Raw genomic sequence first — 20,739 nt, forward strand, 5'->3', positions numbered from 1 at the left:
TCTTGCATTGGTATCTCCCCCAAAGCAGTGATGTATCAGGGCAGTCTTTGGGGAATCAAGGCACAATGTATGTTGGTACCTATGTCTCCATGTTTTACTTCTCTGAGCCTCAGTGGTACACAGCTGTCATAAAGTACTCTCCATCTCTCTGTGAAGGACTGTCCATCTGTCTGTGCATCTTTTCTCTACCCTTTTGTCTTAAAGCACCCATTATAAATTCAAATGAAACCAAACCACCAAAGATTTCTAGTGTTACCTGATCAGACAACAACCTACAAAGTATTAATATTGCTATGTTAATGCAGACCAGGCCTTAATAGGGGTAGAGAAAAAAAGAATATAAGGTTGCCAGGGATCTGGAGTGAGGTACACCACTGAGAGGAACAAAAGTCAAAGAAAAATAACCTATTTTTCAATATTTCACCTTAATGATTTCTTAGACATACTAAAGATGATATGGCTACTTTATTTTTACAAGTAGAAGAAATTAATAAACCTGGGGGGCAGCATCTGTACGACAGGGAATCCAAGATCCACTGAGAATATGGCTTTGATAAATCAGACTAACTGAGACTACCCATTTTCTTAACTGGGCCTTTAAAAAAGAAACTTGAATATTTTCAGAAAAATAAATGAGTATCATAATGACAAGTTCCTCACTGCTTAAAATGTTAAAAACGTTAAAAACTGAAACTAATATTTTAAAAACCTTGTTTCTGAAAACAGAGAACTTCTTTTTGGATTGCTGCAACTGTGAATAGGTCTACCAGAGGTATTTCCCTCTCCCTGAAGGCCTGGGAAATTGTTTAAACACTTCGTTAAATACTGTCTTGAATGGTTCACTTGTTTTCCAAGTGTGAATTTGTTTCTTCAGCTAGACTGTAAACTTCTTGGAAGCAAGACGTATCTTCTAACACTTTTGTGGTTACTCTGTGACCAAATGAATCCAGATTAAAAACGAACTAAAACCACTCACTCAAGGGCCTATTTCCTCTAGAAAGGTATGTATGTTAGTACCAAACCAACACAAAGTCAGGATTTTGTCATTAAGAAAAATACATGGTTTCTCCACAGAATTTCTCAGCAGTGGGTAACTTAATATATTATGACTTGCCTAATACATTTGAATTCTGGCTTTCAATACTAAGCAATAGTGTTATAACATTCTATTTGTCTTTAGTTTCTTGGTTAAACTAAATTACTGGTGAACTTCAAATAATGCCATGATTGGTCTTAATTTTACTCGCTTAGATGTATAATGCAAGTTTGAATACAGAATGATAAAACCATTTCCTTTTAGTATTTCATGTAGAGTATAAAGAGGGCTTTCACTTTATATTAAGCTGTTTTTTTGTTTTTGTTTTTTTTTTTAAGCAACAGACCAAATGAAATGCAGAGACCAACTTCTACTGTGTGCAATAAGAGTAGCAGTAGCCAGAATACTCCAACCCACTTCTGCCCTAGTAATCCACAACCAGCAAACCCTTTGACGCAAGCAGGAGTCCAGGATGAGGCTGCAGGAAACAGGGGGAAAGGAAATTCCGGTTGAAGTTGAGAGATAGGGACCCTACCCTGGCAGCAGACTATGCCAAGATTCATTTTCAGAATGTGTAAAATCCCCTTCCCACCCATATTTCATGAGTGAATTGGAAAGGGGGAAGGAAGTAGGGTGGGTCCCCAGACATAACAAAGGAACTGAAGAAAGCAGGGTGCAGAGAGGGAGGGATACAGACAGGGTCCCTAGGGAAAGCATCACTTAGCACGGCTCTCACATACGTTTTATAGACCTTCATTTCTGCAGTTTGGAAATTAGGAAGTCAAGCTCAGGAGCTGCTGGTTAGTATTTCTACATTACAGAGCACAAACGACATTTCAGGGAAAACTGAATTTCGGTTTTCTGGTAAACAGTGCGGCGGTATGCCATTAAACAGCACCCACATCTAGATGTATACTTTAATCCAGCTATTTCACAGATACTAAATGTGACCAGTTTATACACTTTAAAAAGTTAGGACTCAAAATAAGCTAGTAGCTTAGCATCATTCCCTTTTCATTTTTCCTTCCCACACTTCACCACCACCATCCCTTCAATATGTAGCCGTCTGTCGTTCCTTCAGGGCTGTCCTCCTCGTGGTCCCTCTTTCTCAGGACTATCATGATTCTTGTCATCTCAGCTTCCTGTCCTCCTACCAGGCCTCCCTCCGGTGGTGACAGCTGAGAGAAGATGCCACCCAGGGGCAGTCAGACTTGAGTTCACACTTAGCCCATCTCTGCTTAATCACTCACCAGCCTCAGCTTTCTGACTCATCACACTGAAATAATATCGTTTACCTCACAGAAGGGCCCCCTCATCCTACTTTCCTACGAAAACTAACAAAACAAGTCAATGCCTCTTCATTATTTCTAGAATGAAGAGAAACGTCTCAGCCCTCAAAATCCTCCACAGTCTGGTCCCAATCTCATTTCTTACTAACTCTTCCATCTCCTGAATCCTTATCACCGTCTCCCTTACCCCAATTCTTGGTACCCTGGTGACAGAATGGTTTTGATTTCCAAAAAATACCTCGCATTTTTAGATATTTCTGTGCATTTGCTAATGCTATTTTTTCCTCCAGGAATGTTCTTCTTCAGTTTGGATTGTTTAAATCCAACCTAAAACCTACTTTAAGGTCCACATCAAACTCAACCTCTGCCATGAGAAAGAATCCTGTTTCCCCAGGTGTAAATTCTTCCTCTGACACCCACGTATCTCTCTGGGGATTATCACCACTGCCTCCTTGTATTGCTGTTATTTGTGTCAGTATCTTTTCTCCACAACCTGACCATACTCCTTCAGGTAGGAGCCACCATAGTTTTTCTGGATCTCCAACATTAGCTTCAATAAAGGTGCATTGAATGAATAAACGACCAAGAGTATTCTAGAATAACAGTACAGAAACACTAACTCAGACTATGGGTCAGGAGAGCATCTCTGAAATCACAGTTAGTTCTGAAGGAGGCACACACATCATTGCAGCCAATGCTAAAGCTTTGGCCAAATAATTTAGTTTATTTTGAGGTTACCAGAGATTCTCTGTGCTTAAGGTACTGTCCAAGTATCTGGGTCTCAGAAGAAGTAGTCTCCATACTGTTAGCCAGAAACTCCATCAGACAATTTGTTAATGAGATAAACAGTGTTCTGTAGCATAAATCTCAGACATCTGAAACACACTGCAGGACAGCAAAACAAGGTAAATGTCTATGTAGCTTTTTTGGCAAAGGTGACCAACCATTCTGGTGATAAACAGAACTTTCTCATGTCTGTACCAGGAAACCGTAATAACAAATTCAAAAACTGCTTAGTATAAATTAGCACACACATTCCCCCATTATCCCCCATTGATAATTGGCAGAATTATCAAATTCTGCCAATTTTACCACCTAAATGACTCAACATCTGTGGCCTTCTCATTTCCCAGAGCTGCCACCCTGCTTCAGACTTACATCTCTCACCTGACTCACAACAATAGCTCTCTAAGGGTTCTCTCCAACACTTCCCTGTTCCCCACTCAATTTTGCCTCTAAACCAATGCCAGAGAGATCTTAAAAAGACCACATCTGATTATGCCACTTCCCTTCTTTGATGGCTTTCCTTTACCAGAAAGGCAAGTCTAAACTCCTTAGAGTGGATTGCCAGGTCTTTCACAACTTAGAGCCCACCTCACCCCACCTCATTTCCGAAGAATTGCCCAGGGCTCAACTCATGTGCCTTCCTGCTGGTCCGCCTGCCTTAAGTGCTCTCCCTTGTCCTGCCCTTCTATGACCACTAGTCATTCTTCAAGCTCAAGCTCAAAAGTCCCCATTTGGTAACACATGCCCCTTCCTCTATGGATATAATCATAGAATTAAGCCTAGAAAATACGATGCCCACATAAGAGGCAATTTCTTTAGAGAATTAATGACCAAATGTTAATCTCACTCTCATAATGTTTATCAGAAATAGCCATTTCTGTCCCCTTCTTAAAGTTCTCACATAATTTTCAACACTTAGGAATGAGTGCTGGCTAATTTCGCCTACAGCTTGTTAATATAAAATAGGAGAACTACGTGCTTGCTGAGAAACTTGTGATAGTTATACATTTAACTTTTTTTAAGTTTCAGAAACCCCTCGGCAAAAGCAGAGTCAAGCATTTCTCTAATTGCATCCATTTATAACCTAATCATGGCATCTACCAGTTTAAAAAGATATTAGATATGCCCACTCAGAAATCTGGAAGCCCCTTCAATTTGTAACAAGATGTACCAGCAACAAAAGCTTTATTCCATCAAATTCACGTCTATCTCTATGCAGTAGTACCTCAAGGTAGTTGTCTCATTTTGGCATACATGTACAAAAGGGGATGTGACATTCTAGGACTGGAGAAACAAAGTCATTTAGTGAAAAGAATGACTCAATAGGGAACTGGGATTCTAACTCAAATTTTACCACGGTGCACTTAAATAATTTTGGCCCAGGAATGGTCGATGAGGTAGTTGACGCATTTGAGAATCACAAAAGAAAGGAAATCTGTATGTAACTCTAGGGTTTGGTCGTTATTGTTACAAGAATAGGAAACTGCAGACTGGGTTTACATTAAGTAAACTGCAATTTCCTCTGTATATTCTGTGTGTTATAACTGAGTTTTCATGAACAAGAACAGATGACTGCTATTGAAGAGAAAATGAGGGCAGGAAAAATGAACATGCTGCAATCATCTCATGGACACTGAACTCAGTGGGCAAGCAAAGGTATCTTTATACCACCAAGTGCTTAAGGCATAAAAGAGTGAAAAAAGCTACCAGATGATTTTTATTCCTTATAAATGATTGTAAAAAGTAGAAGCAACTAGTATCAAATATTCTGTTTGGTAGAGTACTATGGAAGTCTCAGCCTTGCGGGTTGATCAGTTCAGACGGTGTCACCCTGCAGGAGGGAGACCACAAAATGGCTAAGTGTGTATTTATCACTAAGGAAGAAAGATCCCTAATAGTCACCTTTCCTGACTTTCAGCTTCAGTAGGAAAAGCCTACACAGAAAAGGCCATCATTCCAGTATTTATTTCTACATCATCTTTCCTCTCAGAAATGTACACACTTCAGAGCTGTTATCGCATCAATATTATGACATTCATGCAAGAAGTAAAAAACCTTAGTGTTCTCTTTTACAATCTTAAAAGGAAGGTTTAAAGAGAAGAGTGAGTACACAGCCGCCAGCAGTTACGTAAGCAAACCGTAAGCAAACCTTCCACCACTAAATTTCCGTCTCATGGTAAAAGTCCTTATAATAAAGAGCAGCGAGTTCAGATTTCTGTTACTATATATTTGGAGTGTATTATACTCTCATTAGCTGTAACTCTAATATTCTGGATTCAACTAATAACGCAAAGACAACACAGGTACCTTTTTAATAAGCATAAAGCTGTCTGTGGCCTAAGGCTGATGATTTCTAATCTTGGTGAAGTGGTACTCTATCTCCTATTGGTTTGATTTTAAAAGATCTCGCCCTCCCCTCAGGTTGTCACTGATCCCCTGAATTGAGTATGCAATCCACTGTAAAATGTGTCATCCATTTTAAGGACCACTAAGAAAGAAAAATGTTCTCAGTTAAACCGGGACATGTTTTCCGCTCATCAACTTTAAGACTCATCCTGATTTCAGACATGCTAAGATGTGCGGGGAAAGTGCACCTTGAAATCAATAAAATGTAGCATATGAAAACTACTGCTCTTCTAATTAAAATGAATCGAAAGGAATATTGTTTCGAGAAATTTAGGACATGAACCAGGATATTCAAATATTCTAAGGACGCAGAAGAAGTTAGGAGTCAGTCTTAGATATACATGCAGTCAACCTTCAGGGTGCTTTTTAACAATTCAAACAAGTCCCTTAACTTTTCAGTAGTACCTACCGAGGTGAGGGCTCCTGAGACCTCCACTCGCACTTAAAGCCAACGGTCACCTCTAAGATAATTGCGATCACAAGGCTTTGAAACTGCTAATTATTCTCCCGCTTGAGACACTGATGCTAACGACCTGCCGAATGGTTAGAGACGCGTTATGTTATCAAACTAAACAGCGTGCCATCCTTGGACTTCTCACCTCCTCTCCAGCTCAGTAAATCCCTGGCATTTCTACTGATGGCCTTGGAGCAGAAAAAGCATGAAACAATATTTTTCCCCCTTGGAAAGGGTTGAAAATAAAACTCCAAGGAAAAATTAAAGTCAGAGAAAAGACATGTTCATAAACACTGAGGAATTTTCCCCTTCATGAGCAATCCCAGAGAGCTTAGCACTGAGAGTGAAGCCTTACAAACAACAACAAGAAGTCAACAGACAACAATGTAAAGCAGAAGAAAGTGGTCCCATTGTCTCCCTAGCATGACGGCAGCGTTCTCAGTTCTAAGGCTCAATCTGAATAACTGCTTTCAGGAGAACTGAGCAGAGCGTCCCTTTCCTCCAGTTGAACTACATCCAAATAATATAACTCTTGTTGGAACATGAACGCTCACAAGATACTGGGAAAACTCCCTTCTGACTCTCTCACTTAGTGTGAGCATCTAGAATCTGTTCGTCCATTCTTATCCGTCTCTTGTGACTTAGGATGCATTTGTTTGATAACTAGATTCACCCCCTGTGCTAAATATAAAAGTACATCGTAATGTTCTTTCAAAACTCATATTCCACAAACTATCTGATGGGGTGAAACTCACCAAGTCAAACCTGAAAGCCATCAAATAGACATGCATTCATATTTGCTCCCATGCGTTCTTATATTTCTACATGATTTACTTCTGTGAAGAGATCTCTTACAAAACCACTGGCTTAGAAAATTATAGTAGTTGTCATTTTTCACTAAGAAGCATGCTTTTGGAGGGAAAAAACCCCAAACCCAAAGAACTTAAAATAAAATATTCTTTCCTTTAAACACAGAAGCAGGCAGAAACATTTTCCACCCCTTCAAACCCGCATCCCCAAGAGGAAAAGGGCTTACATGTTCAGACTTCTCCTGTTCTTTTTTGTCCGTCTGCAAAAATTGACAGTTTTCTCTTGCCAGCTTCTGGACCAGTTCAATTCGCCCGATATCATCTCTCTCCTGAAGTTTGCATATCACCCCGGCCTTAAGAGTTGGAGAAAAAGCAAAGATATACTTAAATCCACAGTCCCAGGACATGACACCACTGCAAAGTTCACCTTATAACAAACTCATCTTCTCTGTCGCCTGGATTAAATCATGGTCTTGGTAAAATATTTTGCCTTTCCAGAATTGAAACTGTATTATCTTAACCTAGGAATGCCTCACCAAAAGACTTAAAGTGAGATCATTTATCAGTCTACTTTAAGAGAGTGAAAGGCAGAGCAAACTAAATCATTTGCTACTAAAGGGTGCTCCTCATATGCCACTATTTGTTCCTGACAGCCTGTTTCCTGTTACATAAGCCCAGCAAGAGGTTAAAAACTCATGGGAAAGTTAGCCAGGAACTACTCTGGCAATAAGGGTGAAGTGATAGAGTACTAAAAATAACAGTACATAATCTCCTAATTCCTTAGCTCCACCAGCTCATTCCATGTACAAATACACAGTTCACAAGAAGATCACAAGATAATTCTTCTTTTTTCACAACTGGAAAGTTACTATGGGGCATTATTAGTAAAATACCTCCAATGTTGCATAAAATATGGTGGAAAAGTTTATTAAAAATAAACTGCAAAAAGAAAGCTTCAAATTTCATCAGGGTTTAGAAATGGTCCACAAAGCATCATACTTTTTATTTATACCCAAGTACCAAATAATAATAATATGAAGAAGGAGAATCTAGGATTTTGATCAGAAAGAAAAAATGGTTATATCACACACATTATGAACTGTTTCTGCTCAAATTCTTTCAAAAATGGTTCACATTGACATATCAGGACACGATCTAAAAGGAAATCAGAAGTTACTCTTGGCAGGAACAGCCAAAACTATCAAGTCTTTGTTTTACCCTATACAATCTATAGGATTTGAATGGACCCAGCAACATGACCAAATATGGAGAAGGGGGCAGCAAGTGATCACAGCTTCAGGGTCTTAATAGTTTGTACTAAAGACACACATTTTGTTGAGTGGGCATCAGAAAAATGGAACCATCCATTCAAAGCAATGACTAAGTATTTATTCCTAAGGGCAAGGACATCACCTCAACTAGCAGTTTCTGCAACAAATAGGAAACAAACAAACAAACAAACAAAAATCATTGACGTGGCCCAAATCAGATTCCCATGGAACAGCAAGTGGAATTCCTCCACCAAAGTCAGACATTTATGTTTACAGCTTCCTTCACAAGTGGTCTTCCAGTTTGTCTCCAAGGTTTCCAAGGACAAGGATCTCAGTTTACCTTAAGACAGCCTGTGCAGTGCTGGAGAGCCAGAATTATTGGAAAGTCCCTTATCATGCTAGACAAAACCCTGAAACCACTGAACTTCAACCAATGAGTACTAGTATTGCCTTTAAAGCAATTGAAAGTATGCCTATTATTTTTTTTTTTTTTTTTGTGGGTACGCAGGCCTCTCACCGTCATGGCCTCTCCCGTTGCGGAGCACAGGCTCTGGACGCGCAGGCCCAGCGGCCATGGCTCCCGGGCTCAGACAAAACCCTGAAACCACTGAACTTCAACCAATGAGTACTAGTATTGCCTTTAAAGCAATTGAAAGTATGCCTATTATTTTTTTTTTTTTTTTTGTGGGTACGCAGGCCTCTCACCGTCATGGCCTCTCCCGTTGCGGAGCACAGGCTCTGGACGCGCAGGCCCAGCGGCCATGGCTCACGGGCTCAGCCGCTCCGCGGCTCGTGGGATCCTCCCGGACCGGGGCTCGAACCCGTGTCCCCTGCATCGGCAGGCGGACTCTCAACCACTGTGCCACCAGAGAAGCCCAGTATGTCTATTTTTTATCCAATATGACAAACTTCCAAATATTTAAATACCACTATTTATGATATCCTCCTTTTTGCATTTCTCATGTACGTTCCCCTAGCTCCCTATTTTATTTATTCATTCATTCACTCAGTGACTCACTCAACTGATTTTATTTGAACAACAACCATGTGCCAAGATCTATTACAGGTTCTAGGGATACAGTGGTCAATAATAACAATAAAAACACCGTCCCACATGTCATGGAGCTTATATTCACCAGGGAATGTGGATTATATAACATACAGCTATGAAACAGCAGATGATAATATATGATATGAAGGAAAACAAAGCAGGGTAAGAGCCAGAGAAATGTTATTAAGAAAGAAATGTCAGGGAAGGATTCTTTGGTTGACATTTGAGTGGAGGTATAAAGGAAGTGAAGAATGTTACAGGCAGAGGAACAGAAGTGCAAGTGCCCTGAGGCTTGGGTGTGTTTGGCATGTTGAACAGAGAGCAAAGAGCACAGCAGGGCTGGAGCAGAGCTGGTAAGGGAGAGCCTGGTGGGACCGCTCAGAGAGGTGAAGCTGACCAGAACATGCAGCTTCTTTACAGGATGTGTAAGAGGTTTACATTCTTTTCCTGAACAAGATGGAAATACTTAGGAATGTTTTGAACATGGGATTGGAATAGTCTGACATTTTAACAGGATCGTTCTGTCTTCTGGGTTGAGAAAACACTGTTACGTGGGGGGAAGCAGTTAAAGCTAGAAGACCAGTTAGGAGATCGGTCTTCAGACAAGAAATGGCTTGGAACTTGTGGTAGCGGTGGAGATGGGGAGAAGTGGGTAAAATCTGGATCTGTTTCAAAGGAAGGGCTAGCAGAATTGGTCTCTAAGATATTTGGCCTGAGTCACTGGAAGGGTAGGGTTGTCATTTCCTGAGATTGGGAGACCTGGGGAGGAGATCCAGTAAGGGATATGCCTATTAGACATCCAAGTGGAGCTGCCAGGTTGGCCGTCTGGAGGTCCAGAGAAGTCTAAGCTGGAGATAGGACTTTGGGAGTCAACATAATGTAGATGGTATTTAAACCAGAGGAAGGACTGAAGTTACCAATGGAGTGACGTAAACAGAGAAGAGAAGAAATCCATGAGCTGAGTCTAATATTTAGATATTGGGAAGATGAGGAGTAATTTGAAAAGGAGAGTAAGGAGGAGGGGCTCTAGGAGGAGAACCCAGTGAGTAGTGATGGCGGTGTTTCAAGGAGGAGGGAGTGAAAAACTGTATCCAGAGCAGCTGAAACATCAAATAAGGAGTTCAAAACAACTGACACTGAATTTAACAAAAGTAACTGGTGACTTTGAAAATAACTTTTTCTTTTTGAGAAAAAAAGTGGTAGGGGGGAGAAAAGGCTTATTCACATGGTTTTAACAGAGAATGAAAGAGAACTCTTTTGAGGAGTTTTACTTCAAGAAATGGGGCACTAGGACTTCCCCAGTGGTCCAGTGGGTAAGACTCCTCGCTCCCAATGCAGGGGGCCCGGGTTCCATCCCTAGTCTGGGAACTCCCACATGTATGCCGCAACTAAGAGTTCGCATGCTGCAACTAAGAAGACCACCTGCCGCAACTAAAACAAAGAAAGATCCCGCGTGCCGCAACTAAGACCCAGCAGAGCCTAAATAAATAAATAAATGTTAAAAAAAGAAATGAGGCACTAGTTAAAGAGTAAAATTGTATTATCTTAACCTAGGGGGGCTTTGCTTGCTTGTTTAGGGTGAGGGATATTCCAGCACATTTACCTTTATTAGAAATCATACACTGTAGAGGGAAATTTGATGATGTGGGCAAGACAGAGGGCATTTTTAGGAGAAATGTCCTTGAGAAGGAAAGAGCAGAAAGACCTACTCTCGGAAACATGAATATGAGTATTTCACTGACTGTAATAGGAGGGGAGGTGAGTACGGGGGGAACATGCCAGTAGGTTAGCATATCTGGTGGTGGGAATGAGGAAATTCTTTTCTGAAGGCCTCTCTTTCAGAAATAAGAAGTCAGGTGATTAGCTGAGAGTAAGGACTGTGAGAAGATCCTGGAAGTATAAGAAAAGAAGGCATGTAATGGTCATTTCAGTTCCAAGGGTTGGCAAGCTTTTTTTGTAAAGGGCCAGAGTGTAAATATTCTAGGCTCACTGGGGCGTATGGTCTTTGGTGCAACTACCCAAGTGTGCAGTTTTAGCACAAAAGCAGCAAGAGACGGTATGTAAATGAATGAGCATGGCTGTGTTCCAATAACACTTTATTTACAAAAACAGGCAGTAGGCTGTGGTTTCTCAACTCCTGACCTGAAAGAAGAGGCAACCGGACAAGGAAAGTAGAATCAGATTGCCAAGCATTAATGAGGGCCCACTTGACTTTGGTTTTAGACCCTTTTACCATCCTAGCCGCCCTCCTTAGGGTGTATTGATTTGTCAGGATTTTAATGGAGCCCATAACCTGAGATAATGCTGAATACACGGGCCAATCTTGAAGATGCTCTTTTAATCAATACTAGAGAGTAAAAGAGGATCAGCAGTGTTAAGGATCCTCCTTTAAACTATGAAGGCAAGGAAATTATTCACAGAAATTTCCACACAAAAATTATTAACATTCTTGGGCTTCCCTGGTGGCGCAGTGGTTGAGAGTCCACCTGCCGATGCAGGGGACACGGGTTCGAGCCCCGGTCCGGGAGGATCCCACATGCGGCGGAGCGGCTGGGCCCATGAGCCATGGCCGCCGAGCCTGAGCGTCCGGAGCCTGTGCTCCACAACGGGAGAGGCCACAACAGTGAGAGGCCCGCGTACCGAAAAAAAAAAAAAAAAAATTAACATTCTTTAAATGTTTTGACACTTAAATATGTTTGTTATCTAGAAAATTCATTTATGTTGACCAACTAGGATTTCTTCTCTCTCCATCCCTGTCATCCTCACAGTGTTTAATAGATTGTCCTGCTAGAGGAGAGAGGTTGTTAATGACACTGCAAGTCCTGGACCTGCTCCGTGGCTGCTTATTCAGTAGTGTGATGGATTGGTCCCCATCTCTCTCTGCTCCCCAGTGTGGCAGCCCTGTGTAATAGAGGGCACTTGTGGGATGGGGCCAGGCAGGGGTGGCACACAGGAGGAAAGCACCGCGAGCTAACTAATTTGGCGAGTGAGAATGAGCCTGTTACCTTTTCTCACCAGCACAGGCTCCAAAGCAACAGGGCTAAGCTTCCATAGACTCCAATTTGGAGAGAGAGTCTTTCCTTCTGTCTGTGGGTGCCATATGTATTTTTAAAAAACAACTGATAATAGCATCAGCAAAAAAAACGGTAGGACTGAGTACAGGAAATTTAAGAGACCTCGACTATTATTTTGGTTTCTGTGTGAACATGAGTTTTTTGCTTAGGATCCTAAATAGAGACTTTTCTTTCTTGAGGAAATACATTTTTATTAGAACCAGATAACTTGGGTTTACAAATTATGTATTTTAAACACAAAATGCTATTACTTTAAAAAATGGGTTTCAGGGGCTTCCCTGGTGGCGCAGTGGTTGAGAATCCTCCTGCCAATGCAGGGGACACGGGTTCGTGCCCCGGTCCGGCAATATCCCACATGCCGCGGAGCGGCTGAGCCCGTGAGCCATGGCTGCTGGGCCTGCGCGTCCGGAGCCTGTGCTCCGCAATGGGAGAGGCCACAACAGTGAGAGGCCGCCCGTGAGCCATGGCTGCTGGGCCTGCGCGTCCGGAGCCTGTGCTCCGCAATGGGAGAGGCCACAACAGTGAGAGGCCCGCGTACCAAAAAAAAAAAAAAAAAAAAAAAAGGGTTTCAGATTGACTCAATTATTTCTTATTTATAATTAAATCATCTTATAATTTAAAAAGGAATATTGCTATCTTGATTTTCTGGTTTCTGCATAATTTCTAGATGCATTTTCACAAGATAATCAATTCTACAGCACTCCTTACATATAACTAACAAAAAATGCTTTCAAGGAGGGTTATGAAAGCTTCTTCATTCCCTAGAGAACTTTAATCCCAGAGAGATGCCCATACATCCTAGATAGTTTTATAAGACAGTCCTCTTTGGAAATACCACACTAAACCAGATGTTCTCTGGGGGGTTCCTTTCACAGTTCTGTAATTTACTGATTTAATTCAAAAAAGCCATGAATTTATTAATATATTTTGAGAGCTTTGTTATGGCAGGAGAAGCAAGATAACAGCCCTTGATCTAGACTTTCACATTCCTGGACTACTTAATCTACGTGAAATTAATTATAAACAGTTTACCTAACACTGTTAGGCCAGAAAAAAATAAAAGATTAATGTGTAACCATCAGAAGAGTTATTTAAGAGCCTTATTTCAAGGTCTGCTTCGAAAAAAAAAATCTCTGTAAGGCAAAGGCATAATTAAAGCTATTTATATCATTTTCAGTATTTGAGAAGAGAAATGTTATGAATGTAAATGAAAAGTCTGTTTCCTTTATAAATGGAGTCATAGAAATGTTTGGTCCATTCTTTCGGTGGTGAAATGAAACTTGAACAGAATTCCCTTAGGAAAAACTGCAAATTAAATGAACAGCCTTTATGACATAGGTGAAAGAGCACAAGTTCTATGTATGGAAGCATTTTCTGCATTATCATAACCTTAAAAATCACCTTTTCTAAAACACCATGCAAAAATTGCTATCAAGGGAAGGAAAACCAGGATGAAAGAATCCACCTTTCATGAAAGCACTTTTGTAATAATAGAATGCTTTTCAATACAAATTCAGGGTATTCGGGTAAATTCGTATTGATTACTACATAATAGATTCATTTCTGCAAACTTAAATCTTGAATAGAAATTCGTAAATTTTTTTTTTTTGTTACTGTGAACACAAAGTCCAAATGACAGAATAAAACACTGATGGACTGGGATGGTGTAATACGTTACCTATTTCCAACACAGAAAGTAGAATTCTTTCCAGGAAAATTCAGAAGACAATTCATAATAAATAAATAATTTAAAAAATTTCATTTTATTATTCATTTTCTCAAATTTCTCCAGGGAAAGAAAACTATGACAAATTTCCTACTGGTTGGAAGAGAAAAATACACCCTTTCGTAACTGCGGAAAGGATCAAGAAAAGAACATACAGTGAAAAGTACAGGCGATAGAAAGTGTGATGGTAAAAGCAGGTTTACTAATGTCCAGGGCATCACTAGGATGGGCCTCAGACACCAGGCTGGGGCATCATAGCACCTTAGGAAGTGTTCAGTGATTCCCGGTCCCTCACTGTACAGATGAGGCAGTGCAAGTTCAGGGGGGTTCACTGCTCCGGTCCCCCTCCCTTGTGGAATTACCTGTGTTGATACACCACACTGGTCACACAGACCCATCCTCTGCAAACACTGAGTGATACTGTGTCCTGCCAGAGTGGGCCGGGGGCGGGGAAGGAGGCAGAAACTGTAGCTGCGTGGAGTTTATTACTGTTATTTCCCTTAAATATGTTCTTAATCTATTACACTTATATAATTATCTCTTCTGATGAGACTAAATACATTACATATTTACATAATCAATGAAGTAAGGGGTTCATTCATTACATATATTTAATTCCTTGAATTTTCAGACTAGAATAGGGAGGTCACCAATATTTTATCTTGTTTTGACCTGAGAGAAATTACAGCTCAGATCTGTATACATTACTGATCATTGTGCTAAGCAGAGCAGCAAAGTTGGCAAATAATGAAGTAGTTTAAAAAAAGAGAGAACAAGAAAATTTAATAAATTCTAACACAAAGGATTTAAAAGGGTCATCTGTTTTCTATGATAGCTATCAAAACCTTAAATAAGAGCTTTCTTCAGTCTATTTTTGTTTTTTTTGGAAAAATCACACTTTGCTGATAAAACAATCATGAACTATGTGGCAATCAATTTGTATAATTAACAGTTATTATCACTTAATATTAAAATGATTGATTCCAAAGGAGGAATAGGAGACAACATAATTACTGAATCCAGTGGTCTATGGTCACCTGAATAAAAGCAAAAATTTCCAAAGTTCAGCATGTTATAAATTACTCATTGAATATCTCACTAGAACCTACAAATATTCTATACATTTTGATAAAGATTCTTTAATCCTTTAGTCCTAAATAAAGGGTTATAACGAGTGAAGGGTCTAGAATGTTTTCTGTAAGTGCAGATACCATAATGGCAGACGGAGGACCACTGCAGCCCAGTCCTGTTAGATACCTTAAATATTCAGACCAAAAGGCAATGTGATACTGATCATGACAATGCTAATAACTCCAGGAGGTTATACTTACTGTGTGTCAGGTACTGTTCTAACTGCTTCACATATATTCATTTGATCTTCAAAATAATTGTCTCCATTTCACAGATGTTAGAAAGCCAGTTTAGCACAGGGGTTAAAAGCAAGGATGTCGGAGCCAGACTACCTTGGCTGGATTCCCATCACCACCACTTAGCAGCTCATCTGTGAAGTGGTGGTAAGTCTATTATCTGCCTCATAGGGTTTGCTGTGAGGTTTAAGTACGTTAATAAAAACAAAGAGCTTAGAAGAGTGCGTCTGAAGTACTGTCTAAGTGTTAACTCTCAATACTCTTACAGAAAAGGAACATGGGGCACCAGAGAGTAGTGTAACTTGCCCAGGGTTGCTGTGACAGTGCAGCCTGGTCCAGGAGACAACACTCTTAACCTCAAGGATGCTGCCTGACATTCACGGAAACTCTTGCATGTGCCAGGGTGGCACGCACTTTTATGTTGCTTCATTTCAACCTCATGACAACTTTAGAACATCTCTACTTTACAAAGATGAAAACCAGGCATGCTAGTCACTGCCTAGCACAGCGGGGACACTTTGATGACAAAGACAGGGATGCCACCCTACAGGAACGAACTGGTTTAGAGACAATAAAGAACTTGCCTCCAGGCACCAGCTATGAGGAAGAAGGGCTGGGATGTAAACCCCAGGCTACATGCTCCCTTCACCCTTCCTCCACATCACTGCATGGAAAAAGGGAGTTTCCTAGGCAGAAAAGATATTTTTTAGAGAGAAAGGAAAGAAAGGAATCAACATATGAGGAGAGAACTAGAGTTTTCCGGTAGGTGGTAAACCTGTGTACAGCAAGGCCCAGTCTCTCTGGAGTTAGTGACTGGCTTAACCGTTTATACACCCAAAGTTTTCAACAGCCAGGGGACATTTTCCCCGTAGTGACATACTTCATCATATACGGGGAAGGAATGAGAAACCAGTGAGCACTTAACTTGTTTAAAATATACTCTGAAGACTACATAATGATGCATCCCAGTGAATTAACTCATGACTCTCCAAACCTAAAGAGAATCTGTTCCTGACCTAATGATCGATTCACTGGTTTCAACTGGTTTCATGATTCCATTCCTCCTGTACATTCTGTAGATGTGCAGAGATGTCACCGTTGCTGAAGAAAAACCACAAAACCTCATACAGCAAGGTCTATGCATCAATTTGAGATACACAGAGGAATAAAATTGCATTAAAACAGACTTTTGGGGCTTCCCTGGTGGTGCAGTGGTTGAGAGTCCGCCTGCCGATGCAGGGGACACGCGTTCGTGCCCCGGTCCGGGAAGATCCCACATGCCACGGAGCAGTTGGGCCCATGAGCCATGGCCGCTGAGCCTGCGCGTCCGGAGCCTGTGCTCCGCAACGGGAGAGGCCACTACAGTGAGAGGCCCGCGTACCGCAAAAAAACAGAAAAACAAAAAAAACAGACTTTTGTCCACAGAATAAGTCCAAAATAAATTTAAAATAGCAGTTTAAATTTAGAAACTAAATAATAAACTGTCCTACTAATAACTTAATGCCTTAAGAAACCTTTGAGAAAGCTATCCTTGCCCAGGTTTGCTTGGAAGCCTGAAGTTTAATTTCAGTATGAGCCTGTGGATTGCGGCATTCTGAATATTACCACAGCAAAACAATTCCAAACAAGTCCTTATATGAACTTACTAGAACATGACAACCTCTGCAACCTTGGCTGAGAAAGCTAACGTGATTATTCTGACCAGAATCCACAGACTGACAACTTTAAAGGTGAAGTGTGCGGGGTCAACCAAACTAAGAATCTTTTTCTTCTCCAGGCCTACTGAGGTATACTTAATATACAAAAAGTCACACACATTTAATGTATCCATTTTGATGAGTTTGGACCCGCGTGATACCAGCATACCATCACCACAGTCCTGAGAGGCCACTTCCTCTGTAGGTCTAGCTAGTAGAATGGAGCAACACCCTGCATTGCTCCGTTGAGGAGCAATGAGTAAGGGCTCAAACGGGCTTGTCTGTTTCCAGAGTTTTTCCACTCCTTTCCCCGAGTGTAGAGTAGCTCCGATTCTTCTCCCTGGGTAGATCAATCAACCCATGGCTCTATACACACCATGATCGATTTCTTAGTAGTACACTCCACTGGACCCACTCCTTTCTCGTTCTTATGCATAATAAAATCCAATGGCTTACTTATTCAACATAGTTCTCTTCTTAATCCTCACAACTCCCCTATCAGGTAGGTTTAGAGATGAGTCACCTAAAACTCAAAAGGGTTAACAAACTGGCTTATGGTAGCTAGGTGTTTAGCCATGTCAAACAACGCAATAGCTGGGTGTCAAGGGGGTGGAACTCTGAGGAGTGGAGTTGAATTGTTGAGGGCTTGCCAAAGAATGTCCTTATGCCATCTGTTCTGCTTCTCGCCCTGCTGTCCCCACAAAGAATCTCTCAATGCTCTGCACTTACATAAAGTTAACAGTTGACAGCAGTAGGGTACCCAAAGTTTTTATGCTGCCACAGTATTTGGAGGTCAGCTGCTACTAAAAGCATGTCCATACCATGAGGTAAATGCTGGGGGTGGGCACAGAAACTTTGCCAGGTGAGGCATCGCACTGATCTGTCTGGCCCTGCCCCGGCTGTCGTGCTGTCAGCCGGCTGATTCTCCTCTGCCATCTCCAGGGGACAGTCTACCCTACGGCGGTCTCCCCTGGTTCTTCACTTACTTTGCTTGTTGTCTCTGGGAAGTGAAGGATGTCTCCGGATCTGTCCCTCCCCCATGAATCAAACTATAAACATGAAGAGCAATTTAGGTTTTTCTTGTGAAATATGTCTTATCAAAAATAAGTGCTTCATTTCCATAATAGGACTATTGTACAGAACACAAAAGGTGAGACCTGTATCATCTGCAAACACCTGTGCTATCTCACCGCTCTCACCACAGAAGAAGGGTGTAAGGAGGGGCTGTCACAGAACTTGTCACACCTGAGGATCTGCAACACCTTCAGCCTCTGTCACAGTTACGTGTTTGTCACTGTTTTCTTCATCTTGTTCAATTGCTTAAATAAAAAAAAAGAAAAAGAACAATATTAAACAAATGTAGCATCATAAGAAAATTGTTTCAGGTCATTTTCTTTTCAGATGGCAATCTGGCAGGAAAAAAATAATGTTAGGTAGAGTCCCAAAATGCAAATATCAGTACTGCTTTTTAAATTATTTGGGTGAAAAGTTTAACTAATAGCACTGGGCACTTTTCATGTACATTATCTCATTTGTTAAATCAGTGGCATTGGAGCAATCTGATCTCAATTTTCCTCGTCACCTCAACCCATCAAGACATCATCATGTCAGTTTCGTACTTCACCCAAAGGGGAGCTGGGGTAGAGGTGAAGGCTTCTATCCAGTTCATGTGAGAACATCATATTTTTTTGGCTAATAGTTTATGGTTATATAATGAAGGAAGCATGATTTTTTCAAACTGAAGTATAGTTGATTTACAATGCTGTGTTAGTTTCAAGTGTACAGCAAAGTGATTCAGTTATACATATATATATTCTTTTTCAGATTATTTTCCATTATAGGTTATTACAAGACACTGAATATAGCTCCCTGTACTATGCAGTAGGGCCTTGTTGTTTATCTGTTTTATATATAGTAGTGTATATCTGCTAATCCCAAACTCCTTATTTATCCATCACCCCCGCTTTTCCCTTTGATAACCATAAATTTGTTTTCTATGTCTGTGAGTCTGTTTCTGTTTTGTAAATAAGTTCATTTGTATCATTTTTTTAGACTCCACATATAAGTGATGTCATATGATATTTGTCTTTCTCTATCTGACTTACTTCACTTAGTGTGATAATCTCTAGGTCCACCCATGTTGCTGTAAATGACATTATTTCATTCTTCTTTATTACTGAGTAGTATTCCATTGTATTTATGTGCCACATCTTCTTCATCCATTCACCTGTGGATGGACACTTAGGTTGCTTCCACGTCCTGGCTATTGTAAACAGTGCTGCTATGAACAGTGGGGTGCATGTACCTTTTCGAGTTAGAGTTTTCTCTGGGTATATACCCAGGAGTGGGATTGCTAGAGGAAGCACAATATTTTATATTTGGATTGTACAGAGCATTGTTACCACAAAAATTCCAAAGTATGGAGTCTTGAATCCACCTCTTTTCCCATACTTCCCCAGCATCTCCCTATCCAAGTCCTTGTAACCCTTTCTGCACCAGTGCAATAACCTCCTACCACAAAGCCCGATTCCAACCTCTCCCTAATAAAATCGGGCTTGAGCACAACTGCTAAATAATCAGTCTTAAAAAATATAACAATAAGTGCCCTGCTTTGGCCTCTGTATCACTTATCTCATCAAGTCTGAACACTGTTCATCACAGAAGGTCTTCCTTGAATTCTCCAGCTTCTTCCTCATCTCCAACTTCACCCTGACATTTAACATCAGAATGTATTATACCCAGCTCTGATCCAAACTCTACGATTTCATTATTTTCCTCCTTGTATAGCTTGCTCTTCCATTTTAACAAATATGTACTTAGTACCTACTAGGTGCCTGGCACTGGGGTTATTCCTGTGAACAAGATAGGTAAGCTCCTGACCTCATGAAGTACACATACTAGCTGGGGGGATAGCTAACAACTACTGTTCCGACTAGTAACAATCATAATTATTACAATAATAATCTTTAAAAATAAGATGGGATTAAAGATCATGATAAATGGTGAAATGACAGAAAACCAACTGGGGGAGGTCACTGCGGAGAGCAGGCCACGCACGGTGCTTCTCTGAAGAAGTGATATGTGGGCTGAGACCTGAGGTTGAGACGGAGCTTCCCGAGACAGGTAAGAGTGATGCAAGACAAGCCTGGAGAGAGCATGGACCACGGTTAATTCAGATGTTAGTCTAAGAACATGCGGGGGGGCACCAAGGAATTTTAAAATCAGGAACTGCATGATGCGTCTATTTTCAAAGGTACTTTTTGCTTGCTTTCTGGAGACCAGACTTACGAGGAGCAAGAAGGAAGCAAGGAGTCCAGTTAGGTGACCGTGGCTTAACATCTGGCCTAGAGATAACCAGGGCATGGACCAGGGAAGCGGCAATGAGCTGAAGAAACATGGAGGATTTGAACTGTGTTTTTGAGTTCATTTGGCAATGAACTCAATATGAGAGGCAGGGGACTGTGCAGGTGGGGGAGGGAGATGAGTAAGAAAAAGTAATCCAGGGTGATTTGTAAGGAGAATAAGGCACTGCTCATACCCACTGTACCACTTATTCTCCTTGCCTTCTCCATCAAAAGCTGGCCCCAGACATAGCAACCTCACTGACAGTGAGGTCGCCCACTGTACATTTAGATTCAGTTTGCACTGTTTTGTGTACTCTTAAGTACTACACTCTTTGCTCTGTATTTTAAAAAATATTATTTCAGGGCTTCCCTGGTGGCGCAGTTGTTGGGAGTCCGCCTGCCGATGCAGGGGACACGGGTTCGTGCCCC

General features: G+C 41.0%; 1 protein-coding gene across 2 annotated transcripts in view; it reads right to left on the reverse strand.

Moving 5' to 3' along the window:
- RAPGEF5 (Rap guanine nucleotide exchange factor 5) overlaps positions 1-20,739 on the reverse strand; it is a 220,546-nt gene that overhangs the window by 93,944 nt on the left and 105,863 nt on the right. For both annotated transcript variants that reach the window (XM_028490102.2, XM_055085044.1), the window contains 2 exons: positions 18,212-18,285; positions 7,008-7,133 (listed from right to left, as the gene is read on the reverse strand). In XM_028490102.2, the coding sequence (XP_028345903.1) occupies positions 7,008-7,133; positions 18,212-18,285 (200 nt within the window). The remainder of the gene's footprint in view (positions 1-7,007; positions 7,134-18,211; positions 18,286-20,739) is intronic.

Source organism: Physeter macrocephalus, chromosome 5, assembly GCF_002837175.3.
Source record: "Physeter macrocephalus isolate SW-GA chromosome 5, ASM283717v5, whole genome shotgun sequence".
In the NCBI taxonomy this organism is placed as follows: domain Eukaryota; kingdom Metazoa; phylum Chordata; class Mammalia; order Artiodactyla; family Physeteridae; genus Physeter; species Physeter macrocephalus.